This window comes from Lipophrys pholis (genome assembly GCF_963383615.2).
Source record: "Lipophrys pholis genome assembly, chromosome: 1".
NCBI classification, from domain to species: Eukaryota; Metazoa; Chordata; class Actinopteri; order Blenniiformes; family Blenniidae; genus Lipophrys; species Lipophrys pholis.
Genome location: NC_137635.1, coordinates 50,001,066 through 50,024,253, shown reverse-complemented (window position 1 = coordinate 50,024,253; position 23,188 = coordinate 50,001,066). Strand labels below are relative to the sequence as shown.

General features: G+C 42.9%; 1 protein-coding gene across 3 annotated transcripts in view; it reads left to right on the top strand.

Annotated features, from left to right (window-relative positions):
* pard3ab (par-3 family cell polarity regulator alpha, b) overlaps positions 1-23,188 on the top strand; it is a 262,388-nt gene that overhangs the window by 195,326 nt on the left and 43,874 nt on the right. For all 3 annotated transcript variants that reach the window (XM_080487990.1, XM_080487989.1, XM_080487991.1), the window contains one exon: positions 5,403-5,684. In XM_080487990.1, coding sequence (XP_080344116.1) covers positions 5,403-5,684 — 282 coding nt within the window. The remainder of the gene's footprint in view (positions 1-5,402; positions 5,685-23,188) is intronic.

The window sequence follows — 23,188 nt, the reverse complement described above, 5'->3', positions numbered from 1 at the left end:
CAGTATTTGGTGGTTTTCTTTCTTTATTTGCTTGTTAGTGTTTTCCCCCGTCGGGTTGTGAGGGCATCGAACACCAAAGAGAATTCTGGTCAAAATTGTACATGTGGAACCAAAAAAAAAAAAAAAAAAAAAAAAAAAAAAGCCAAATTAAGCTGGCTTCCACTGAGCCTGAAATATCTCGAGACTGTCTTTAAGTCGATGCATTAATTATTTTGTTCAGCACGGGGTGTTTGACTCACTCCAACCAAGCGTGGCCCCGCAGCCCAAAAAAAAAAAAAAAAGCGCGTGAGCGCGCCTCTCCTTTCTGTTTAGCCGCTGGCTGAGACACGCCGATGCTGACGGGCCGGGACCCCCACCGAGCACCGGGGAAGACTTTTGGCTGCTTTGGTGTTAAACAAGAATCCAGTTAGCTGTTTCGCAGGTCTGCTCTCCCAAGGAGAAGAGCCGGGAGCTTTTGGCACCTCGCTGCAGAGCGTATCGATCGGCCGCTGCCAGAGGCAACGGTTAATCCAGCTGTGATTGACTAGATAGATGGATTTCCTCACAGGTTTAAGTCTCGGGTCTCGCAGGAGTCCGAGCTCAAGCCAGACGGATGAATCCAGCCGAGGCGGCTCAGAGTCGGAGGACGCGGTGCCGTTTGCGCTCGGTGATTGAAACAAAATGATCACGTACGAACAAAACTTCCTGGTGTGTTTTCTTTTTTTATTGTCGTGGTCGCCGATGATTTGCTTAAGCTCCATGTCTTTGCCATCAACCTGGAAGACTACCAAAATAAACAAAAAGGATTATTTCCCAATTCATAGTCATTCCAAATCTACACATTTTGTTGTGTGTGTGCCAGTTTTTAACTGAATACAAGTAATCAACATTTGATTTAAATTGATAACGGAGTCGAGTGTTGAAGCCGCTGAACATCACAGGGTTGCTGCAGTACGATCGGTAAGTCAGGAGGTGAACTGAACGTTTTCAGGTGCACTGAGTCGGAATATGAATAAAAATATACAATTTGGTCATTAAATTGTGGCGTGTATGTGTGTGAGTGTAAAGTTTATATAGGTGTGTGTATATGAATGTCTATTTTTTAAGTATTTTTAATTTTCTAATTATTTTCAATTTCATAAAAAAAATATTTATCCAACCCACCGCATTTCAAATAATACAACCGCAAAAATACTCATTTCTATCATTTTGTTAGCTAAAGTGTGTGAAATTGTGCTCATAAAAAAACCCAATTTTGTTCATTTTGACTAATACTGATTAGGAACAACCTAAACGTTCTCTTGAGGTAAACAAAAAGAGGATGCAGTTTCATCCCATGTTGCATGAATCTATAATTTAACACTTTTCACCTTTTATTATGTTGATATATATAATGTGTTAATCCAGGTTCCACTAAATGACACGAACATGAAGCAGTTGACACACAAACGCTCAGTTTAAAGCAGCGATCATGCTTCACTGCACAATATTCAATTAAATGCTCCTGAAATGAAGCATGTCTAAGAACGAGCTGTCCTCGGAATGATTTTCTAGAACAAATCTCAAAGCTCTCACTTCAGCGGCTGTTTTCGGTCGAGGCGGTGGGATGGTGCACTTTCGTTCTCACACATTGTGAGGATTGTACTTGAAGCCATTTTTCCCCGTGAACTTTTCCTGACCCAGAAACGAGCTCAGCGCCACTATTCTTGTTGGAGAAATTACCGTGAGTGTCCCCGAGTACAATGTATTCTGGGACGATACCCATCTGAAAGATAACCTCGTAACTCCTGATTTATTTAGTTTGTTTGCGTGTGCGCGTGTACTGCTTGCTCAGATTATCAATATTATAACAGCATTCCACTTCCCCCGACACAAAAAGTGGCTTTAGGACTCTTGGCGTCGATTCATTAAACATTCGCTCATGTTATCAGCGGAGAATGACTTTGAGCAGGCGCCATATCCTGCTCGGACCTTCTCCCTCCATGTACTTCCTGCCTTTCGCTGAGGTCTGACAGTCGTGTCAGCGTTACCGCCGATGGGGCCGTTTATTACAGGCCGAGTACAATGGCACATAATGGACCATTGTTCTGGCTGGATGTGGTAGAAAGGTCACTCGTCAAATACATTTCTTCTGCCTGTAATGTCCCATCCCGCCATTTCTATGCCCTTTTATCGTCCGTCTCTCCCTCTCGTTCTGGAACACAGTCTTCCTGTTCGACCTCCCGATCCACCCCCCCCCTCCTCCATCTCTGTGTTTTTCTTCATCATGCTAAACATAATGTCGCCTCTCATCAAGGTTAATGGTTAAAAAGAAAACAGCGTTTTTACTAGTGTAAGTATTTTGGGCCTGGGGGAGAGGGTGTAATTAGCCCTTTTCCTTTCAGACCCATTTTTGGTCAAATGTGATTGTGAGGCGTATTTAGCATCGCTGCCTTTTAAGGGCTTGTTGACGAAGATTGTCTTAAAGGTACACTACAACCTTTATGGTTCAAATTTTTTCCCATTGTAAATTTAGTGTCCATTGCTTGTATGAGTTCATATTCTATTCTATGCAACTACACTAAATTACACTTACATTTTTTTTAGAAGTTACACGCTTCTAATGTAAACCTAGTGGTCGTTTTGTGACCGGAATGAATTGAATGCTGACTCTGCTATTTTGAAGACATGAAAAAAAGAAATAATTCCCTTTAAAATCAAGAAGGCTTAAAGGCATTACGATTATCTGACATGAACAGAACCACAGTTCTTTCAGTTCTTTGATTATATGCACTAAACCAGCAAATTGGTGAAGAAAGAAAAGACTCAACGTGATGAAGCGGCGCAGTGAAATGGCACGAGGATTGCTAAAGTTTCAGGATCTAACGTGTTAAGTGTACACAATTTCTCCATGTTCCTGCTGTGGAGGGTTCCGTGGTGAAAATGTCACCGATACCAAACGCGTAACACAGAGAATGACGACGATCTTAACGTAAAGATGAAACCTTCTGGTGCAAGATGCATTGAAAAGTCTCTAAAAAAAATAAAATCCTCTTTTAGCTTTGCTGGTACCAGTTTCGGATCCATGTTACTCACGTTCTTTTCTTTATCTGACGCGTATCAAACCTTTCCTCTGTCAAAGAGCCGTTGTCACTACGCAAATCTAGTCCAAAAGGATCCTTTCTCATAGAAGAGTTGATTGAGAGCTGCATCCTTCCTCACTCTGCACCTTGTTGACCCAATCCACTGCCTGGCGTTGGAAATGTGCTGCTCGAGAAGAGGGCGGCGGGGGGTCCAAGCACTGGATTGGTATGTCTGTCCTTATCTTATCAGCCACCGTGCTTGTGTATACAATCAGTAGCTGCTCGTACTTCTGCTGCAGTTCTCTGATGGAAAACACTGCTTTTCCTCCGGGTTTAAAGATAGATTCCTCAAGGGCCCCGTGCTTCCTCCTGCACTGTTAGATAATTGCTGAGTCCACAAATAGTGAAGACACAGCGTGCACATTTGCAAGCTTTCATCCGGCCCGTGTTGTTACTTGTAGGTGTAGTTTCACTTTTAAAGACGGTGCGGATGTGGTGGGGAGTCGTTAAAGCCATCAGTGGTTATATTTTTTCACAGTAAACCGTTGTAGATTCACTCCTTTTTTTTTTTTTTTTTTATTTAAGCCACATTTTGGACTCTCCATTGGGGAGCCTTCCTCATTAGACTTATTGTTTCATTATGCACAGCATGCAAATTTCCAAGAGGAGGCATTTCGTATTTGAGCCCGCTGAGTTTTCAGTGGAGTCGCACCCCCTGCCTTCGCCTCCGCCGCCGCCGCCGCCGCTGTCCCATTCGCTTCCCCACCGCCATTAAAGACGGTGGCCTGCATAAAAGAGAGCGGTACGATAATTGGTAGTTGTAAAGCTCTGATAATTGGCAAGGCAGTAATTACAGGCCCGCGCGATAGGTAGTCCCCCTGCAGTAGAAAATGGTGTTGCCAGTTATTCACAAGATAATGGCCTGAAGAGAAAGAGGGGATGTGGGATTGTTTGCGTTTGAGTTGTTGTGCATGTGACAGGAAGATGTCAGAGGTGTGTGTGCGTGCGTGTGTGTGTGTGTGTGTGTGTGTGTGTTAGGAGGAGAGGATGTTATCTTTACATTAGGTGCACTCTGTGAATGCAAAGTGCCTCCAGCGCATCAGATATTATCAGCGCTGGAGACGACTATGCATTGTTTATGGTATTATTCAATGGGGATAAAGTAAGTATAAATAACAGACTCCACACTGCCGCTTCTTAAAACGGGACAATAAACAGTCAGGTGGTTTGTCTCGGGTGTCTTTTATGTACCGGCTGGGGTTTACGGCTTCTCTCAGCTCGAGTACATAGTCATATAGATATACTGCATGCGATACTGCAGATTTATCATCGTGATATAAACATTTGACATATCGCAAAAGACTGCATTAACCGCAATAAATGATATTTTTCATGCATTATGCATTCATGACCTGCATGTCGACACATTTGGTCAAACAGATGGAGCCTCGCTGACCCGGACGGAGATGAAAGTCTGTCGTATTTCACTTCATTATTACACCGCTACGTCATTCAAGGTGGCAACAGGTCAAGACGGAAACATAAAAATGTCAAGGCAGCGACTGAAACGCTGAACCGCAGACGTGTCTGTGATTTTTTTTAAAAAGAGCTCCCCAGTTCATTCTGCTTGATTTTTGGCGCAAGAAGAGAAAGAGCACTGTTATTTGGGAGTACGGATCCCAAACCACAAAAGAAATGTATGGCCAATCATTTCACAATCGCACTGCACGTGAAAGAAGTCAAATAAAGTATTTTGTTTAAAAAAATGTACAGTTTTAAGTTTGAGTTTTAATTATTTAGGTCGTTTGATACTATTTAGTTCTAAGAGCCTTTTTTTGTGTGTTTTTTTTTAAGTTCTATTCCAGCGAGTCTTTCTTACGTCTAGATTTATTTTCCAGTGCCAATATTTTTTTTTAAAGAACTCAGATTTGCTTTTAAACTATAAAACATGTTGAGGTCGAGCTTTAAAGTTAACCTACTCCAATCCGCACGGAAACAATGAAAGAATGTAGGACCCAGTGGTAGTTGTTGATCTCCAATACCTTTCATTACACTCGTATATATGTACTTATATGTACTTGTAATTGGACATCGTTGCAGTTTCAACAAGAAACTTATCTGAAACGAAACTCATCAGCCCTTCTTTAAACTGAGAATGACTTCATGGCTACCTGTTACTCCTTATTTAGTAGTTAGTTTCACTCACGTTGCTCCTCACGTGGTTCCTAGCGGTCAGCCAGGAGGTCCTGGGCACCATGTTGGGTTGGCTCCCCCCCCCCCCCCCCCCCCCCCCCCGGGCCTCGACTTTCACAATAAGTTGAAAGTAAAAAGACGATAACCGCGCCGTCTTCTGTCGACCAGGATCCAAGCCAAGACCCGGGAGCTGCGGGAGCGTCAGGCCCGGGAGCGGGACTACGCCGAGATTCTGGACATGAGCCGCTCGCCGGAGCGGTCCTCCGAGGAGGAGCACCCGTACGCCGGCATCAACGCTCTCAACACCTCGGTGGACAGCGGCCACAGCCGGCCCCACAGCCCGCGAGACGATCACCAGCACATCCACCCGCACCACCAGCACCAGCACTCCGACACCCTCTACACGCAAGTCAGCAAAGCGCGCAACGACCGGCCTCCGTCTGCAGACAGGTAGGCGTGGATTCCTGCATGGAAAGAATTTCATCACTTGAACCAGAAGCGTCTTTCTTCTCCTTTAGGGGGAAAAAAAAAAAAAGGAAAGTTAATTGCATGCTAACACTCCAATGCAATTGAAGTCGTGTACCTCTAGGCCAGGTGACTTCCTGCCAATCGTGTTTCGTTGACCTTTTTTTTTTTGTTTGTTTTTTTGTTGCTCTCGTACCTCAATTCAAGTGCTCGCTCATGGTATTTCAGTGAAAAGGTCTGTCCGGGCCTGATTTTCCTCCACCTCGCGTATCCCGGCCTCTCGTAACTCCGGGGCAGCCGCGTTATTGCTTGGAGAAGGCAGGCCGGCTATCGCACCTGGAAGAGAAAATAATCACAGCAACTGAATGCGGGCGGAAAATGTCAGCGAGACACTGCACGCTCCTCTGGGGAGAAGGATGTGGGATTACTGGGGGAGGGGTGGGGGGCTCAGAGTAGATGGAAACCTTTGGAATGCCGTCTCGTCCTCAGTTGTCTCCCCCGACCTTTCTACTCTCATTCCGTCTCTCGGTCTTGTTGATTTGAGCTTATTGCCACCTTTTGCTTTCATTGCGTTTTTGTCATCTTTGTTATAGCAGAAGGGTGTCAAACATAAGGCCCATGGACCAAAACCGGCCCGCAATCAAATCCAATCAAATTGTTAAAAAATTTCAAAGTAAACTAGTAAAGTCTCACTGTATTTTGCCTCAATAAAATTGGCTTTATATAGAGTCATTTTCGGTAGGAATTGTTTGGTTTTATTTAAATATAGACGTTTGCATAACGTATACTCTGCATCTAGACATATAAAAACTTTTAACGTTTAAAGGTTATTATGGCACTATTTTGGCGATCTGGCCCACTCAAGATGAAATTAAACTGTATGTGACTCCTGAACTAAGATGAGTTTGAGTGTATTTTTCCAGTTAACAGGCAGATTTCAGGTTAGTGCGAGTTCATACCAAAACAATAGAGAAAACAAAGGTTATTGTGATGAATTTGAACATGTAGAAAAGTGGTCTCCACCTCGTCCAATGACTGTCACCACCAAGCTCCTCAAAAAAGCCCAATAAAGAGCATCTCATTGATTTTTGTTGTGTCCCATCAGGGAGATTCCTAAAATATGAAAGACAGGCCCCACCTTCCCAAACCAGGATTAGCGACCCTTAGGGTGAACTTTAATCCCTTTAATTTTGAAAGTTCCCAAATCCCCCCCCCCCCCCCCCCCCCCCCCCCCCAAAAAAAAAGGCTGTCACAATCTGTAAAGTGTAACTAAAAATGGATGTCATTGTTTTCCCCAGTCCTTTTTCCCCGGAGCGATTCTCGCTGCAGCCTTTTGCATGCTTGACGGACAGCTGTCAGTCATTTCAGAGCCTCTGCCTCCCTGTCGTCTTCATACACTTTGTGATTTACTGCATGACCAGAAACAAAGTTCACTGCGGCGAGAGCCAGTAGAGTCGGGGCCGGATCCTTCTGAACTCCTTCATCTCGTCAGTAGTAGCAATTCTCATCCCTGCGGGTCAGCGCTGAACAACCCCCCCCCCCCCTCGATCAATGAACTCAAAGATGGATTTGGGAAATCGAGAAAATGTGCAGCGCAGCAGAAAGCTTGCCTTGTCCAGGGCGAGTCACAGCCTCCACCGAATGAGCGGGTTTGTCTGTAGTTTTCACGCATCCCCAGATGGCCCCGGCAGCCTGCGTCGACTCCTCCGACGGCGCCGTATCGATTCATAATTCATCCCGCTGCTGTTGTCACTCCAGCTTTTTTTAGATACGTTGCCGAGTTAAGACAACAGAAGACAGCGTACGAGCGCCGGGGATGTGGATTTAATTGGGTGTTCGAATTGTAATTATAGTCCTATTAAATTATTTTGCTATTTATCACGTATCCTATAATATATTATTATTTTTTCTTTATTTCCAAGATTATTACTTCTCAGGGGTGAATGAGTTTTCTACAAATGCCGCCACCTTATTAACCCACAAGTAAACAGAGTAGCACTGAAACCATTTTAATGAGATTTTATTTATTGCTCATTATTATTTGTCACTCAATTGATGCAGCAAGGAAAAGTATTTACCACCTTCAGTATATAAAGTGAGACACTGCTATAAATGTAAAAGCTCCAGACTAACCTCACACAAAGGCACAACATGCAAACCCCATGAAAAAGATCCCCTGAATTGAACTCATCACATTTTCTGACTCTGATACTTCTAACAACTCCACCATTGTGAAGTCCTCAGATGAGACAAGTGGCTTTTTTTTTTTTTGACTCCAGTTTCATATCATTGTAATGGAATTTGAAGAAAACAACATGAAAACATTCAATTCACTGAAAAATAAAAGAGGAATTAGTCAGTGATTCACTGTTGCAGCCCGCGCGTGCTAAATTTGGAATCTCCCTGCTGTGAGACTAATAAAGGAGCATCTCATCTCATCTAAAAGCTTTTAGCATGCCATATTAAACTATTATACACAACGATTTCTGGAACTTGTCCACTCTGCTTTCTGTATTCTATTTCTGTTTATTTTCTATATTATTAGCAGACACATTTATGTAGGCGTTTGGGTTTCAATGAGGCTGAATTAGATTAGACTTATTTCAGTGAGACTCAGTTGTAGTAATCATTAGATTCCACCTCAATATAAATTCTGATAAATACCCTTTTTATTTTCTGCAGACCTTTTCTTTAACCCATCATTAAGATAATACACTTCAGATGATATTTACCTGTTTAGGATGTATATAGTCACCCTAATATGTTATCGTTTTAATGAAAATCAGATGCATTTCTGACTTTTTGCACAATATTACCTTTAATACGACTGAAAACTTGCACAACTTACAATACAGTGTGTTTTCAGGCAATTTCTATCGTTTCTTATACATTCAAGATGAATATGTTTACACGGAAATGCAGCATTTTGCCATTCAGTTTCAGAAAAGTTATGCGTTTACACAAAAGATGAGACTGGGAGACTGCGCAGAAAAGCTATTCGCTATCATCTATAGCCGTTTATTTACTACAGCCATGGTGCACATGAGCTGGAGCAGCGTTTCCAGGCTTCCATATTTTGGTAACAATTTTTAGAAAGTTGTATTTTCAGTGGCTGCGAGCACCGTTGTCGTCTAAATGGACACAAAATACAACGAAAGTTTTCCATTTTAACCTGAGATTGTTGTGTAAACAGGGCTTGAGTAGAATGAAAGTGTTTTTTGTAACCACCAGGAACTTTATGTGTTTTGTCACGGCGACAATGTATAAAACTGAAAGTAATAGTAACAGTAGTTAAAATACATCCAACCCAAAAGATTAAAACCGTAGAAAATGAGCAAACAACCAATAGCGAGAGGTTAACGCAGCACAACCAACACAGGCATCAGTTAATAAATTCTCCACTGAGGAGCTTCCATCCAGCAGAGTTAAGGTTTTCCCTTCCAACATGCCTGAATTCAACAAGCAACAAGGTTCACACTGATTTCAGGACTTCTTCAACCAGATAATTACATCACAGTCCCAGATCCCCCAAACAGAAGAAAAACATCCCTCCTGAGAGAGTCGGGATGCGTGCTTCCTGTTTCCTGTCTGCCCCCCACTGAACAGGAAGTGAATCGGACCCGGTCAAAGGGAGGAGCAAGGTGGGGGGGTCTCGTCTCGCCCCCACGCTGGGAGTGTTTGTTATTGTGGGATTCAAAATGGCAGCGAGAAGCGATATCAGAGCTTAAGGACTGCAGAGATTGGATCAAAGCAATAACACGTCTATAGAAAGCGAGAGCGAAAGGAAAATGTTATTTTTCTCCCACACAGCCACTGTGCTTTTTAAAGTGACGCGCAACGCGCCACGCTAAGTTCAAGTGTAAACCGGTTTCCGATGTCGGCTTGGGGGAATCTCGGGATGCGGCTGTGTCCCGGATCTGTTTCTGAAATTGTCTCGGTTCGCTCGACAGTAGCGGGAGTTATCTCCGATCATCTCCCGGCGCTGCGTCCACGAGGAATCCAGCCTGGTGTGGTTTCCGCCGTGTCACAGTTGGCATTAAAGTCTGTGTGCTCCTCTTGTTACTGATACTGATACTGTGACTGTCACAAGATGATGATTCAGAACCAACTGAATGAAGAGAAGCTTTTACCCGTGATTCAGTTTCGGGATTTTATGCACCGGAATCATGTTTCAGCTAAAAGAAAAAAGAAAATTCTTTCAAGTCAAGAATATTACAAGGTAATAATTCATCATCCTCATCATATATCAGATAAGGAACAGCGTTAATGATTAAAACGCATGTCTGCAACCTTTCTCATCAAAAGAGACAGTTTTGTTACTTTTTACCAAACAAAATTAATCTAATATTGAATTGATGTTTAAATTTAAAATTAAGATAAAACAGCTCATAAAAAGTTTGCTACACGTTCAATAACTAAACTATCTAAAATGGATTTAGTCTATATTTTTTGGCCATTTTTATATTTTATGAACTTTCTTTCTTTTTTCTTTTTTTTTTGGTCATTTTATTTATTGTATCCTGTTTTTCTCACAATTAAAGCTTTTTCTGCTATTTTAACATTTCCCCCAATTTAAAATGTTTTAGTAAATTTAGTTATTTTCATATGTAATTCCCACAGAGTCCAAAAAACATGCACCAGTGGTCTCTGAACAAGTAACAGTAGTAATAAGTAGCCTTTGGTTGTAGATTAGAACATAATCTAATATAATCAGTATGAAAAAAACATGAACTAAATGTGTTGAAATCTGCAAACTACGTCATATCAATAACAGTAGTAATTATTCTTATTGACATGAGCATTGCTTCTGTTATTACTATTTACATCATTAAAAACGAATAAAAAGGAAAGCGCTTGACTTTGGCTTTTCAAGCAAGGCGATCGTTAATATTACAGAAGTGGGGATGAAACAGACACAAGACACACTTTGACAGCAGAACGCGACGCGGGAAGAGTGCCTTCTTTATCATTGCCAGTATCAATCCTGCCAGCAGCCCCAGCTGTTGCTGCTAATGGTTCAACTCATCAGCGTCGTCATATTAAGCTCTCCAAACTCCTGCCGGCCAAACAGCGAACGAGAACAGAGTAATCCCCATCGGCCCCTGTCGCCTCTCAGTTCCTGCCGGGGCCCTAAAGCGTACCGTTGCCCTTCTGAGCACCGCTGTTTGTGACTGTCCGATGGGGAACGCAATAAAAAAAAAAAAAAAACGCAACATGCAGCTGCATAAATATCCAGTGGAGTTCATTTTTAATTTCCTCCTCCCTCCTTCAAACGCTGCGCTGTCGAGAGTTTTCAGTTTAGCTGCAGCACTTGGAAGAGAAGCTGGAAGAAGCTCCGAAAGCCGCTGGGAAAAGTCTTTCCTCCGCTCTCGGGAGCACGGCCATGTGGACGGTTCGCTCGGCCAGTCGGCTGAAACAACATCCAGCCCTGGAAAATGACTCGAAAAGCTCGCGCGTCCCTTAGATTTGTCCTATTTATTCTGCTGCGAATTTTAACCAGATGGTAAAATGTTTTTTTTTTTTTTTTTGTGTAGGCGGTACGATGTAGTATCAGGTTAAAAACATTCTCTAGTTTATTTCTTTTTTTTTTTTAATTTCTTTTTTTTTTTTCCAAAGCGTTCACTGTTTTGGCTCACAACCAAATTGCATAACGTCGCTGCTGGGACACTGCTGCTCTTTCTTTTTCTCCTGCTCCACCAGCCAAGCAAAATATTTTGTCCGAAGCTCAGCGTGTTTCTCTCTCCACCCGATGTTTTCTCACTCTCACAGCTAAGAAAACACTCCCCGACGTGTATAATTGGCATCTGGTAACCTAAGAACTGTGAGTTATGAAGTAACGGTGGAACATCTTCCACACATACCACTGCACGTCTTTATCCAGCAGCCGATCCCAGCTGACTGTGAGCCGAGGCCCCGGCGAGCTCGCACGTCCGTCGCAGCGCCGGCAATTGACATGAGTCTGCGAGAGGAAACCGGAGCACCCTGAGAAAACCTGCGCATGCAGGCACAGAGAGAACATGTAGACTTGAACCAGGGATCATTGTGACCCCAGCATGTTAACCTCTTCGCCGTCAACAGAGTTAGTTTGAACCTGCGATACCGGAGGAGAATTCAAGGCCCGTTTCAAGTGAAAACGTATCTTCTTCTTTTTTCCCGATGGCCGTTTCCATGGAAACATCAGAAACGCTGAGGACGATGTTGTTGGCATGCCAGGCCTCAAGTCGGCGCTGTTGGTTTTTGTGCGCCGAGAAAACCACGCTATAAACAGTAACAATGACGAGTAGACATTGTCCCGTTGTTGCTCTTGTAGATTCTGCCAACACACACACAAAAAAAAAAAAAAAAAACAATAATTGCAAATTTAATGAAATATGCGTGGGGATGTGTAAAGGGAAATACATTTTGGTCCAAACCAAACACAGAATCCTCTTTTAAAATGAACTCAGCTGAGCTCTAATGCAGAAATTTTAAATAAAACTAATTTCGGTTCAAGAAAGTTTCACGTTTCGATGGATCGTCGTAAACACACAAACGGGCCTCTAGTTGCTGCTGTGTTTTTGTCATATAAGAGTCAGGGAACAGTTTGATTTAAGAATTCTCGCTTCTTTTAGCTGTCCTTTTCCGCCGAATCGGCCACTTCAGTATCTGCTGTATGTTAAAAAAAAGTGTCTCCACTTATGCAGATGATGATGTAGTGAATGCACACTGAAAATCACAATATCTAACTAATGCCTCACCGGCTCTGCGGCCGTGAGTGTTTTCTCCTGCGTTCACAGCAAATTAGCCCAATTCTCTAAAAGCATATTGTAGTCTGCGTGTTATTGAATAGCTTTATTAGCTCTCCACGTTTCCTGCATCACACTTTGAGGCGCCAAGTGAATTAGCCACCATTGTTTTATTCCCCTCCCCGACTGCACGGCGAGCGGAGAGCGCCGGCAAGGCTCAGAGGGATGTCGGCATGATTTGATTTCCCCGCCTTTCCCAAGGAGGCAACGCTCCTTATTGAATCGACTCCATTACATTTCATCTCCGCCGGGGGAATAAGGGGCCCCCGGAGGCGGGGGGGGGTTGTAGCACAAACACGCCAGAAACAAACAAACAGACAGACAGCGGTCTCTGATGAGGTGGAGGGATGCATGCTCGTGTGCGTGCATTTACTCTTTTGACATCATGCATGCCGTGTGTGCACATTGTTTGATTGTGTGCACATGTGCCGGCGGCGCTTCCTGCTATGTTTGGATGCAGGCGCCTCTTGGTGTCTGTCGGGTTTGTCCGTCCGTGTGTGTGTGTGTGTGTGTGTGTCTGTGTGTGTGTGTGTGTGTGTGTTTTGCTGGAAATTTCAGTGGAGTGAAGGTGACAAGTCAAAGGTGTGTGTGTGTGTGTGTCTCACACGGAGAATGGTGGCGGGTGTGCAGCAGCACGGAGTGAATACAAAGCTACCCGCCTTGTCTTCGACAGTATTTGTGTTGATGGTGAAGTGAAACCAGGACTAAAATAACCTGTGACTTGGCCCCGGTGTGGATGTGTACCTGAGTATACCTGCCAGCTTTGCTAGATTTCACCTGCAACCCCCCCCCCCCCCCAAAAAAAAACTACCTGCTCTGGGTTTTTGCTCCATTTAGCTTAGATTGAACTATTAATATGCAGGAACGAGGCAGGAAAGTCACGATTGTGGCAGAGCTCCTTCAATCTGAGAGCTTTTCTGGAGACCAAAACAAAAAGGGAAAAGAAATACTAGTAAAAGGATTAGGAGAGTGGTAAACCCCAGGATTAATACTGTATTCTGACTCTTATCCATTAAATAGGTTTAGGAACAGTGCAGTTGTTAGACATGGATGTAAATGTATCATAGGTTTTTAAGTCTTTAATGTTCTTCCTTTAATTTAAACTGGAAAGACTTCAACCCAGTCAGACTTTTGTTTAATCAGATACGTGAGTTTCTTCTATTAGAGCTTTAAACAGTCTGATGACATACGTTACGTTGGATTTCAATGGAAAGCATCTTTAAAAAGTTGATTATTAAAAACATTGTTATAATGTATCACGTTGCTGACTGAAACAAATCGGAGAGTAAAGGGTGACATTAGAGATGCATTTTGAAAAGAAACTTAAGTCATAAAAAGTTTTAAAATGTTCATTTTCAACTGTTTAACCGTCTGATTTAGCTGGGTAAAGAAAGCAATTGTCTATATGTATATTTAATTTCAGTTTTGAAAAATATCTATATGACAAAAACAGAAAATCCACAAGTAAACTTTAAGTTTGTTTTAAAAACACTTAAGAAGTAACTTTTTATAAAATCCACTACAGCCAAATTCTTAATAGCTTTCATTGCGTCGCCAGTCTTAACGCATACACGTATACCCACAGCGGCAGCAACACTAAAATCGATTTCAGTCCCGGTCACGTTGCTGTGTGTTTGGAGGTTTCTCGTCGGTTCAGTTGAATCGACTTCGGACTGCATGTGGATCTAAATAACGATTCCAGATAATCGCTGCCCACTTCTACATGCAAGTGTCTTCACAGTTCCACAAGTGGACATCTGCACCGACCAGAGTCTGTTTTTGTTTGGATATTTTGAATACACTCTGGGGGAAAATGGTTCTGAAAAGATCTATTAAAACACACTTTCTTGTGTCGATAAGTTTAAAGTGTTTCCGTTCTCCAATCCGGTAAAGACGCCAAAGAATAACTGGAAAATCATGTTGGATGTGTACATAACTGTAATGATGTTGTCAAGTGAGATTCCATTTTTACAGAGAAAGAAATGCAGCTCACCTCATAAATTTCAAACACACCCTCCTCTCATTGTGAGTAAACCATCAGCTAATCCCATATCCTGTCTGTCCGGGGCCTCGTCCACAAAAAAAGAAGAATTGTACGCTTTTGAAATCCCAAATTTAATTTGACTACATTTACAAACTTGTTGCAGAACAGTCGGTGCCCCTGTTTTACACTGTGTTATGGGACCAACGGGGGTGGGGGTGGGGTGGGTGGGTGGAAAAAGGCCTTTTCTTTCTCATTATCCCCCATAATCCACTTACCAACAGACACGGACCATGTTGTTTATTTCACTCCCGTTTGTGTAATCCCACACATCTGACCTTAAAGCGTTTCTCAATCTGTTTATCTCTTCTGTTTTCACTGTAACGGGCGTCTGCCTTGTCTGACTATTTAACATTATCGCATCGTGTTTCATCCTCGTATGACGGATAGTAGTTTGCAAAAAATCTCGTTGAGGTTTAGGTTGTTTGTTTGTTTTTGGGGGGTTTTTTTGGTGCATTTTACAAGCATGTGAAAGCCGAGCGCCGTCTAAAAGAAACAAAATTAGCCGTTAAGCTGGAGGAGTTCTTTTTCTCCTGCCAGATCAACCTGGAGCTGCGAGGAAGTTGCAGCTGTGACTTTTTCCCCTCTTCATACTCATTGAAAACATGGGAAGAAGGGAAAAAAAAAAAAAAAGACTCGGTCACATCTTTCTGCGCCTCAGCTGCTGTACTTTCTGGCTTGTGATGAGCCAGTAGACAAAATGTTGGCTTTCGCCGCGGTGCAGAATCTGAATGCATGTTCTCGCTGAGTAGAACAGGATGTCTGACTACCGCTTCGGGCGACCGGGGGAGGGGAGGGGGTACACTATCTGCTCGAGGGTCATCGCGACTGCATGAAATCGTCACTGCGAATGCTAATCTAACGCCTGGCGACGAGAACGGAGGCTGCATTTTGATCAGCTTCCACCACGTTTGGCCTCCAGTGAAGAGACGTCTCCGGAACGCAGATACACTTCAACTCTTGTACCTGAGAAGAAGAAGAAGAAGAAGAAGAAAAACCTCACCGCCGTCGGCAAGATTCAGGATTTTATCTGACATGTGACAAGCTGCTTTTGAGATTAGCGGCACATATTTCTACATCTAAATGTCCACTTTACCTGAAGGCTTGAATGTCGTTTGGCGCTGCGCAATATATTGCAAATTAATCACGATATCCACATGAGCAATGTACATATCGCAGAAGACTGAATAAATATTCAAAGCTGGATGAAAATGGTGCCGTGGAGCAGCTAAAAACTTTTTGACCCTCTGTCACATTTTTACGCTCATTCCCTGCACGACAAAGAAAAGCTTTAAAGTTTAAATTTAAAGATTACCGTGGCACTATTTTACCAGTCCGACCCACTCAAGATGAAATCAGGTTGGATGTGGCCCCTGAACTAAAATGTAGTCTAATTACTCGTGGCATTATTAATGAAACCACCATTTTCCTCTTTGTAAATCTCTGAATTTGCGTCACAGAGACTTTAAAAAAAATAATAAAAAAATCCTGAAATGTGACATTTTCACCCTTTAAAATCTGGGGAAGACGAATAGTTAATAACACCGGATGTGGTTTTATTGATATTGTATTTCAGGTAGGGAATTTCTCGTACCAAAGCTGCAGTTTAATGAAACAACCACAAATCAGATTACACTGCAGTTGACCTCTGGGCGCACGAGCGGTTTCCCCCTTGGTCCGGCGCTGCAAACTCGGCCTTTGACTTTTGACGTCGCTGTCGTGACTTTTGTGGCCACTGATGAAACATCCAGATGTGCTGCAGTGAAATGCAGTGACGCAGATGTTAGTCCGTCAAGTAAACGGAAGCCTTCCGCTCGATATAACTAAAATCAAAGAGAATTTCCAACTTTCTGAATTGTTTTGCTTTCCCATATGTTGAGGTCTTGCTACAGAAGTGTTTAATTACATGGCATGAACATGCTTCCACAGTTGCGTTGTCATAGCATGCGGCTTTATTGCTTCACAAATCTTCCAATATGGGAACAGGAGGGGTCAGACCCCTCAGCTTTCTTTCTCTCGAATGCAAAACACCGATGACAAGCCGGGTTATTCTGCTGCTGCTGCTGCTGCTGCTGCTGCTGCTGCTGCTGCTGCTGCTGCTGCTGCTGCTGCTGCTGCTGCTGCTCACACTCACACCTGCTGTTTTGTCGGCCAGACACGCATTGAAACTTATGACTTAATGGCCGACGGCATCCTTAAGATCACATGTCGCAGGCCTTCGAGTTGAGGTTTCATTCAAGCTGCGTTTCGTCCGGGGAGTGTTAGATCGTGCGTGAGGAGAGACGGACTGTTCGTCTTCCACTCCTGATGATTGGATGGAGGCCAAGATCTACAGGAGAGAGATATGTTCTGACCCGAGGGAATCCTTTATGGATGTGAGAGAGAGAGAGAGAGAGAAAGAGAGAGAGAGCGACTCGGCGGGTTTTTTCCGAGGTCATTTCTGTGTTTCTGGATTGGAACAAGAGCGGGCGGGCGCTTTATTTCCACTGAACTGTCTGTTTTGGAAAAAACACTCACTTAAAAAATGTATTTTCAGTAGATAGAAGGCAACTAAAACTGAGGCAATCTTTCTCTTGTTTTCACATTAAGGAGCTCAGCCAAAAAGTTTTTTTTTTTTTTTTTTCCACAAATCTCCGAGGTCTTGTTAACTTCCCCTGTAAAAAAAGAATGTAAGGAGCTTTAAAAACAAGGTGGGTTTGACCCTGTTTGAATCCACTGAGGACCTGTAAGTTAGAATTATTATATACAGTCGGTGTAAAAAAAAAAAGAAATTGGCTTGCACCGTTATGTAGCTGTTTGCTCACTTCAGTGATTCTGCGGGAGGATTTCTGTTGAGAGTTTGCATGTTTTCTCTTGGCATGCATGATTTATCTACGTCCAGTGGTGTCGTCCAGGGTATACACACTTATTGTTCAGTCAGCATTGCGTACACCTACTTCCAAATCTCCCATGATGCACCACTCACCCAGATTGGCCTCCTCCCCCCCCCCCCCCCCCCCCCCCCCCTAGGATGATGAAGCCATGAACGACCTACCCTGTCTCTAATTGGCTGCATTCACTGATTTCATTGGTTAATGTATGTTTACCATACAGCATGACTGCTCACGAGCCAATCAGACGCAGAGTAGGGTGAGGTCATGATGAGGCAAATATTTGTAACCGATAAATTACATAGGAATTATGTGACAATGACTAAATATTATCGACGGGTTTCCACTAACAAATTGTATTATATGGCACTCTTTCTAAAAAAGAAAGCAAAAATCAAGAGTATACCCACTTTTCCAGAGCAGCAAGTGAATTGGGGAATCCAAATTGCTCGTTGGGGTGAATGTGTGTGTGTGTGTGTGTGTGTGTGTGTGTGTGTGTGTGTGTAGTGGCCACTGCTGGGCCACAATCCTTAAGCAGTGTAGAAGATGGGTGGGTGGAGTTTAGATCTGGATTTAACAATGGATTTTGATTGTTTTACGTCAGATAAAGTGTCGCGTATCGCACAGAAAAGTGTGACATCGAAGTGTTTGAAGCCTACAATTCTGAGAGTAATTAGATGGCTTCCCTCTCTGGTGCCAACATGCATTATTTAGTGCGACAAAAAGTCAAAACAAACGAATTCAAGCAGATATTCCCACCAGTGTAAATAAGAAATTTTTGCTCACGTTTCCGCGCACTCCTCCTCCTATTTTTCCGAAGCCGTCAGCCTGTGAAGCCTGTTATTGCTTTCTGTGCATTGTTCAGACGGATTAGTTCTCATGTTTATACAGCAAGCTGAACTGAAAGCCCGAGGACGTGGAGAATTTTCCACCACAAATGAGTCTCATTGCGAAATAATTTCAACTTCTCATTTCAAACCACATTCTGGAGAGAAATGGCAGATTATTTTTTATAAATAATTTTTTTTTTTTTTTTTTGTTGCTTTTAAATGGATAAAATGGGCAACATTTTCAAATTAGGGAACAGCTGTCGGGAAGAAATAACTGAATTCCTTGTTGCATTGTTTGATTGATGCAGTGAGGAGGATTATGTTTATGTAATGGGGAGGGGATGGGAAGCTTGGGGGTGGGGGGGGGGGGGTCTCCAAACATTTTAATAGCAGGCAACCTGCTGCGATCGCACTAAACGCTGCCACCCTCTGAGCCTTAATCATAGGCCAAATTAAGTGTTTGATCTGAGCTACATGAATATGTGCGGTAATCCAAGATTATGCTGTTGTCAAAATAATTACGATGACGAGCTTTGAGAGTCATATTATTACAGTCAAAGGGGAAATATTCTGTAGCTGGTCTTTTAAACTCAACTTCACTTGATCTTTTAATGTGCCACCTTTTAGCTTTTTGGCCTCCCGTTTGTACGAGTTTCCTTTATGACACATGCTAATGGTGTTTTGGGTGACAAAGGGTTATAAATCACTCTTTATGCTTCATTCTTTAGCACGTTGGTATAATTTTTGATGGAGGCATTAAATCAGGGATGTCAAACATATTCTATTTCAGGGGCCACATCTTGAGCCGACCGTACCGATTAAGTAGTGCCATAATAACCTTTGAATTGAAGTTTTTCTTGGTTGTGGCGCAGAATATACGTGATGAAAATGTCTAGTTTAAAATAATTGACATAAAGCCAATTTTAATGAAAGCTTCTGATGCAAAATACAGTGAACTGTTGAAAAATCTTCTATAGCTGTTGCATTATGCATGTTTTTACAAAGTCACTCTGACACCCCGTGTTAAGAAATATGTTAAAAGACATATGTTTTCTGCCGGATTGGAACCTCTTGCAGGCCGGTTTTTGTCCCTCAGGCTTTATGTTTGACACGCCTGCATTAAAGACATAATGACTTTATAAGGGACCCTCCACAATGCATTTGTGACCATTAATGTAGATATATCAGAAGATGCGTTCAACACAAAATTGGTACTAAGTCTTATTTGATAACTGACGTTTCTTATTGCTGAGCTTTCTTATTTATTTATTTATTTTTTAGCCTCAAAATTTTTGAGTCTGTAACTTTATCCGATTCCTCTCCATTTGTGAGTAATGTCTCTCGCAAGGCCGCAGACGCAGGGCAAAGCCCTTTGGGATGCAGGAAGGTATTAGACTGAACAACAGAAAGCAGGCAGTGATTAGTGTGGAAACTGTAGTACACACACGCACACACACACAAAGCAGGAGATTAGAGGAGAACAGCAGGTCAGCAACTTCCAAATGACGGCGGCTGCAGAAATGCATTGTTAGTATGTTAGACTTGAAACTTTCTCCAGTAGTGTTTATGTTTCTTGTTGGTGCATGTGTGTGTGTGTTTGCGTGTGTGTGTGTGTGTGTGTGTTCAGGGACAGTCTTGAGAGGCATCTCCAGCCAGTATTGACCATGTCTGATAGCTTGATGATGTCATTCTCTCCTATTAGGAGCCAGACTGACTGTCGGCCCACCTCAACACCCTCACATTTCTTTTTTTTTTAAAGTGTTTTTTTCTGGTTTCCTCTTCATTGGAGCTTATGCTCGGTCATAAGGGAAGTTATTTCATTAAGTGCGATCACTATGTTTCATCTGGCGCCATTTAGGTTAAATTGAACTGAGGAGTGAAGTAGAAGAAGAAGAAAAGAATGGAAGTGCTGAAGGGACGTCAGCCTCAATGTTTGGCATGCAAGCAGTGAGAAGATGTGTTGTCGCAAGCATTTTTTTCTCACCAGTCTTAGAAAAATAAATAAATAAATAAAAAATCTGGAAACCGCTTTCCCATTCAGACTCTTTTATGAGCAAGTCCAAAGCTTTAAAAAAGACAAACAAAACCCACACAATGATTTCCACTTTGCTTTTCCAAAACGGGTTTATTTTGAGCTAGAAAGTTGAAATGTCAAATCCTACTGCGGGTCACAAAAGACGTGGAAACATTGGAGCCATCGACGCCACTGAAGTCTCAGTGCAATCCACTTAAGGTATTTAATATTCATCAGATCAAAAGAATTTGCCAACATTCCTAATAGCACTCGGAGAGAGCTTAACTGCATCTGGGACGAGCTCTGACAGTATGTTGCACATTAGCGGGGCGGTAATGGTGCATTCTGCTTTATCTCCTGCTGGGAGAGGGATGCAGCCTGTCGCAGTGGGAGGGGGAGGAGGAGGGGGAAAGCAGGGGTGTAAGTGGGGGAGGTGGGGGGGGGACAGGATGCTGAGCCATTTGGGTTTAAGCAGAAGAACAGCATGTGGGGCTGAGCGCTCGTTCTGACCCTAAAAGGCTGTTGACCCACATTTGGTGTCATGGATGGCACTCTGCATCACTCAGCTGTCCGACTGCAATCCCCTCTGTGTGTGTGTGTGTGTGTGTGTGTGTGTGTGTGTGTGTGTGTGTGTGTGTGTGTGTGTGTGTGTGTGTGTGTGTGTGTGTGTGTGTGTGTGTGTGTGTGTGTGTGTGTGTGTGTGTGTGTGTGTGTGTGTGTGTGTGTGTGTGTGTGTGTGTGTGTGTGTGTGTGTGTGTGTGTGTGTGTGTGTGTGTGTGTGTGTGTGTGTGTGTGTGTGTGTATTATGTATGTAGCGTATTGTGCATTAATGTCTGCCTTTACTTAAGTGCAGTTACGGTCTTTTCTGTGTTTATTAAGCTCAGAAACATCAGTTGATCAACAGATAAATCCCCCAAATCGGTATCTATAGACTATAAACTGTTTTTTGTTTTGTTTTTTGTAGTTCATTTACAGAAGTAACTGAAAGAAAGCATTGGGTCAAACTTGGCTCCCGCACAATGCTTATGGATACAAGTTGAATAACACATTTATATGGACTGTGTCTTGATTACAGGACAGATTCTTGAGAGTGTCTTCCTGTTCTCTGTTTATCTTTCTCTTCATACCAAATTGCAACGAGACAAACATGCGACATCCTCAAGTTTGAGTAAAATATCTAAAGCTAACAATGTCCAATTTGAGTCCCAAGACAAAGGGAGACTCTTTTCACACAGTAAACTTGGCTTCGGGGCCGTTCCGCCTATATGCCGTCCTGCTGTAAACGGTGGTGGATCGATTGGTTTCCCCTCGGCTGCGTCTCTGTGACAGTTTCAGGGGGCAGTAACGGAGGTGAGACAAAGTCCGTGTGAACACGTTCATGCTGATGAGTTACAACGCTCGGCTGCAGGAAGCTGCTAACAGCTAAGAAACGCACACACTGGGTGGTCTTTATCTGGGTTGAGTGTAAACGGCTGGAACCCATAAATGAAAGGGCGAAACTCGATACGGCACTGTAGCGGGATCTGTGTGAAAGGTGCAAAAAAAAAAAAAAAAAAAAAAAACACACGCACAAAAGCAGGATGTTACAGAACTGAGAAGAAACAAACGTCTCTGTGTTACAATGAAGCCACCTGCTTTCTTGTTCTTCATACAGAAATGAAAAGAATTGATGTATGTGAATGATGAGACAACTGCATAAACACACATCAGAAAGTCTGTTGTCTTTAAAATAACAAACCAGAAACATATTAGATGTTAAAAGTAAGATAACTGATCAGTTTGTTAAGACAGTTTGAATAGAAGGACAAGAAGAAGAATCGTACTTTATTAATCCCTTTCGGGAAATTTCTTCTTAAAGATGCATTTACACATTGGTCTTTTTTGGGAACTGGGGTTGTGAATCATTGTGTTTGTGCAGATCAATCAGCTGCTCCAGTTCATATTTTAGGCTGTGCATTTTCTAAATAGGTGAAAAGGATTGTGGGTAATCTGAAGACTGCGATGTGAGTTTCTTGACGCATCCTTGAGATCCAAGTTCCTCGTTGGCCGATAAAACCTCCTGGATGACAATGTACGCCACCCAGGAAAAAGGCCAAACTATTTTCTTTTTATTTAATTATGGCTGATGAAGTCTTCCTCAATGGATAACATTCCCAGTTTCACGATGGGGAAGATTACCCCCAACTCTTTCTGCATTAACTCATCCAGCACTGAGAAGGTTCCTGACAGGGAGAAAAAAATGGGTCACATTTAATCTAATAAGCGTATTTTAAAACCTCCAACTTCAAATAAAGACATAAAGGGATGAGTGAGCTGAGTGGAGAGGTCTGGTACCGATAAAACTGTAGATGGATAGTGTGTGTTTGGACAGCGCGGTATGTCTGAGGGCTATAAAGTTCTATTTCCTTTGTGGAGAAGCGACTCGAGTGCATATGTGTGTTGTTAGAAGGGCAGAAGAAGAAGCATTGCTTTACTCGGGATGCCACCGTATTTTACCTTCTAAATCATCGCATGATGACCGGCGGACCTCCACAACAGCCTGCTGGGTTTTATTAGCACAGGCTGTTCCCTGTTAACTACCCCCCCCCCCCCCCCCCCCCCCCCCCCCCTTTTCCTCCCTGGAAACCATGAATGGCTCTTGTCAGTCAGTCACTCCTCACAGGGCACTAAACTCGCCATCATCCCAGCCGTGGGAAGAAATACGACCGGGGGTCAACTTTCAAGGAGCTTCGGTATGGTTTTTACATTTTCATAACGCTCGTCTTCGACACGTCCTCCTGACAGTGAAATGTTCCCATCTCATAACCCTCATGGCCTTATTACCGAAATCCGACGCTGAAAGAGATGCATAGCCGGTGAGGAATTGGAGACGAAATGGAGGGACTGAAAAGAAGAGGACTTCGGATGAAGAAATCGTCCGACTCATTAGGGATGTAGCGGAGGAGTTAG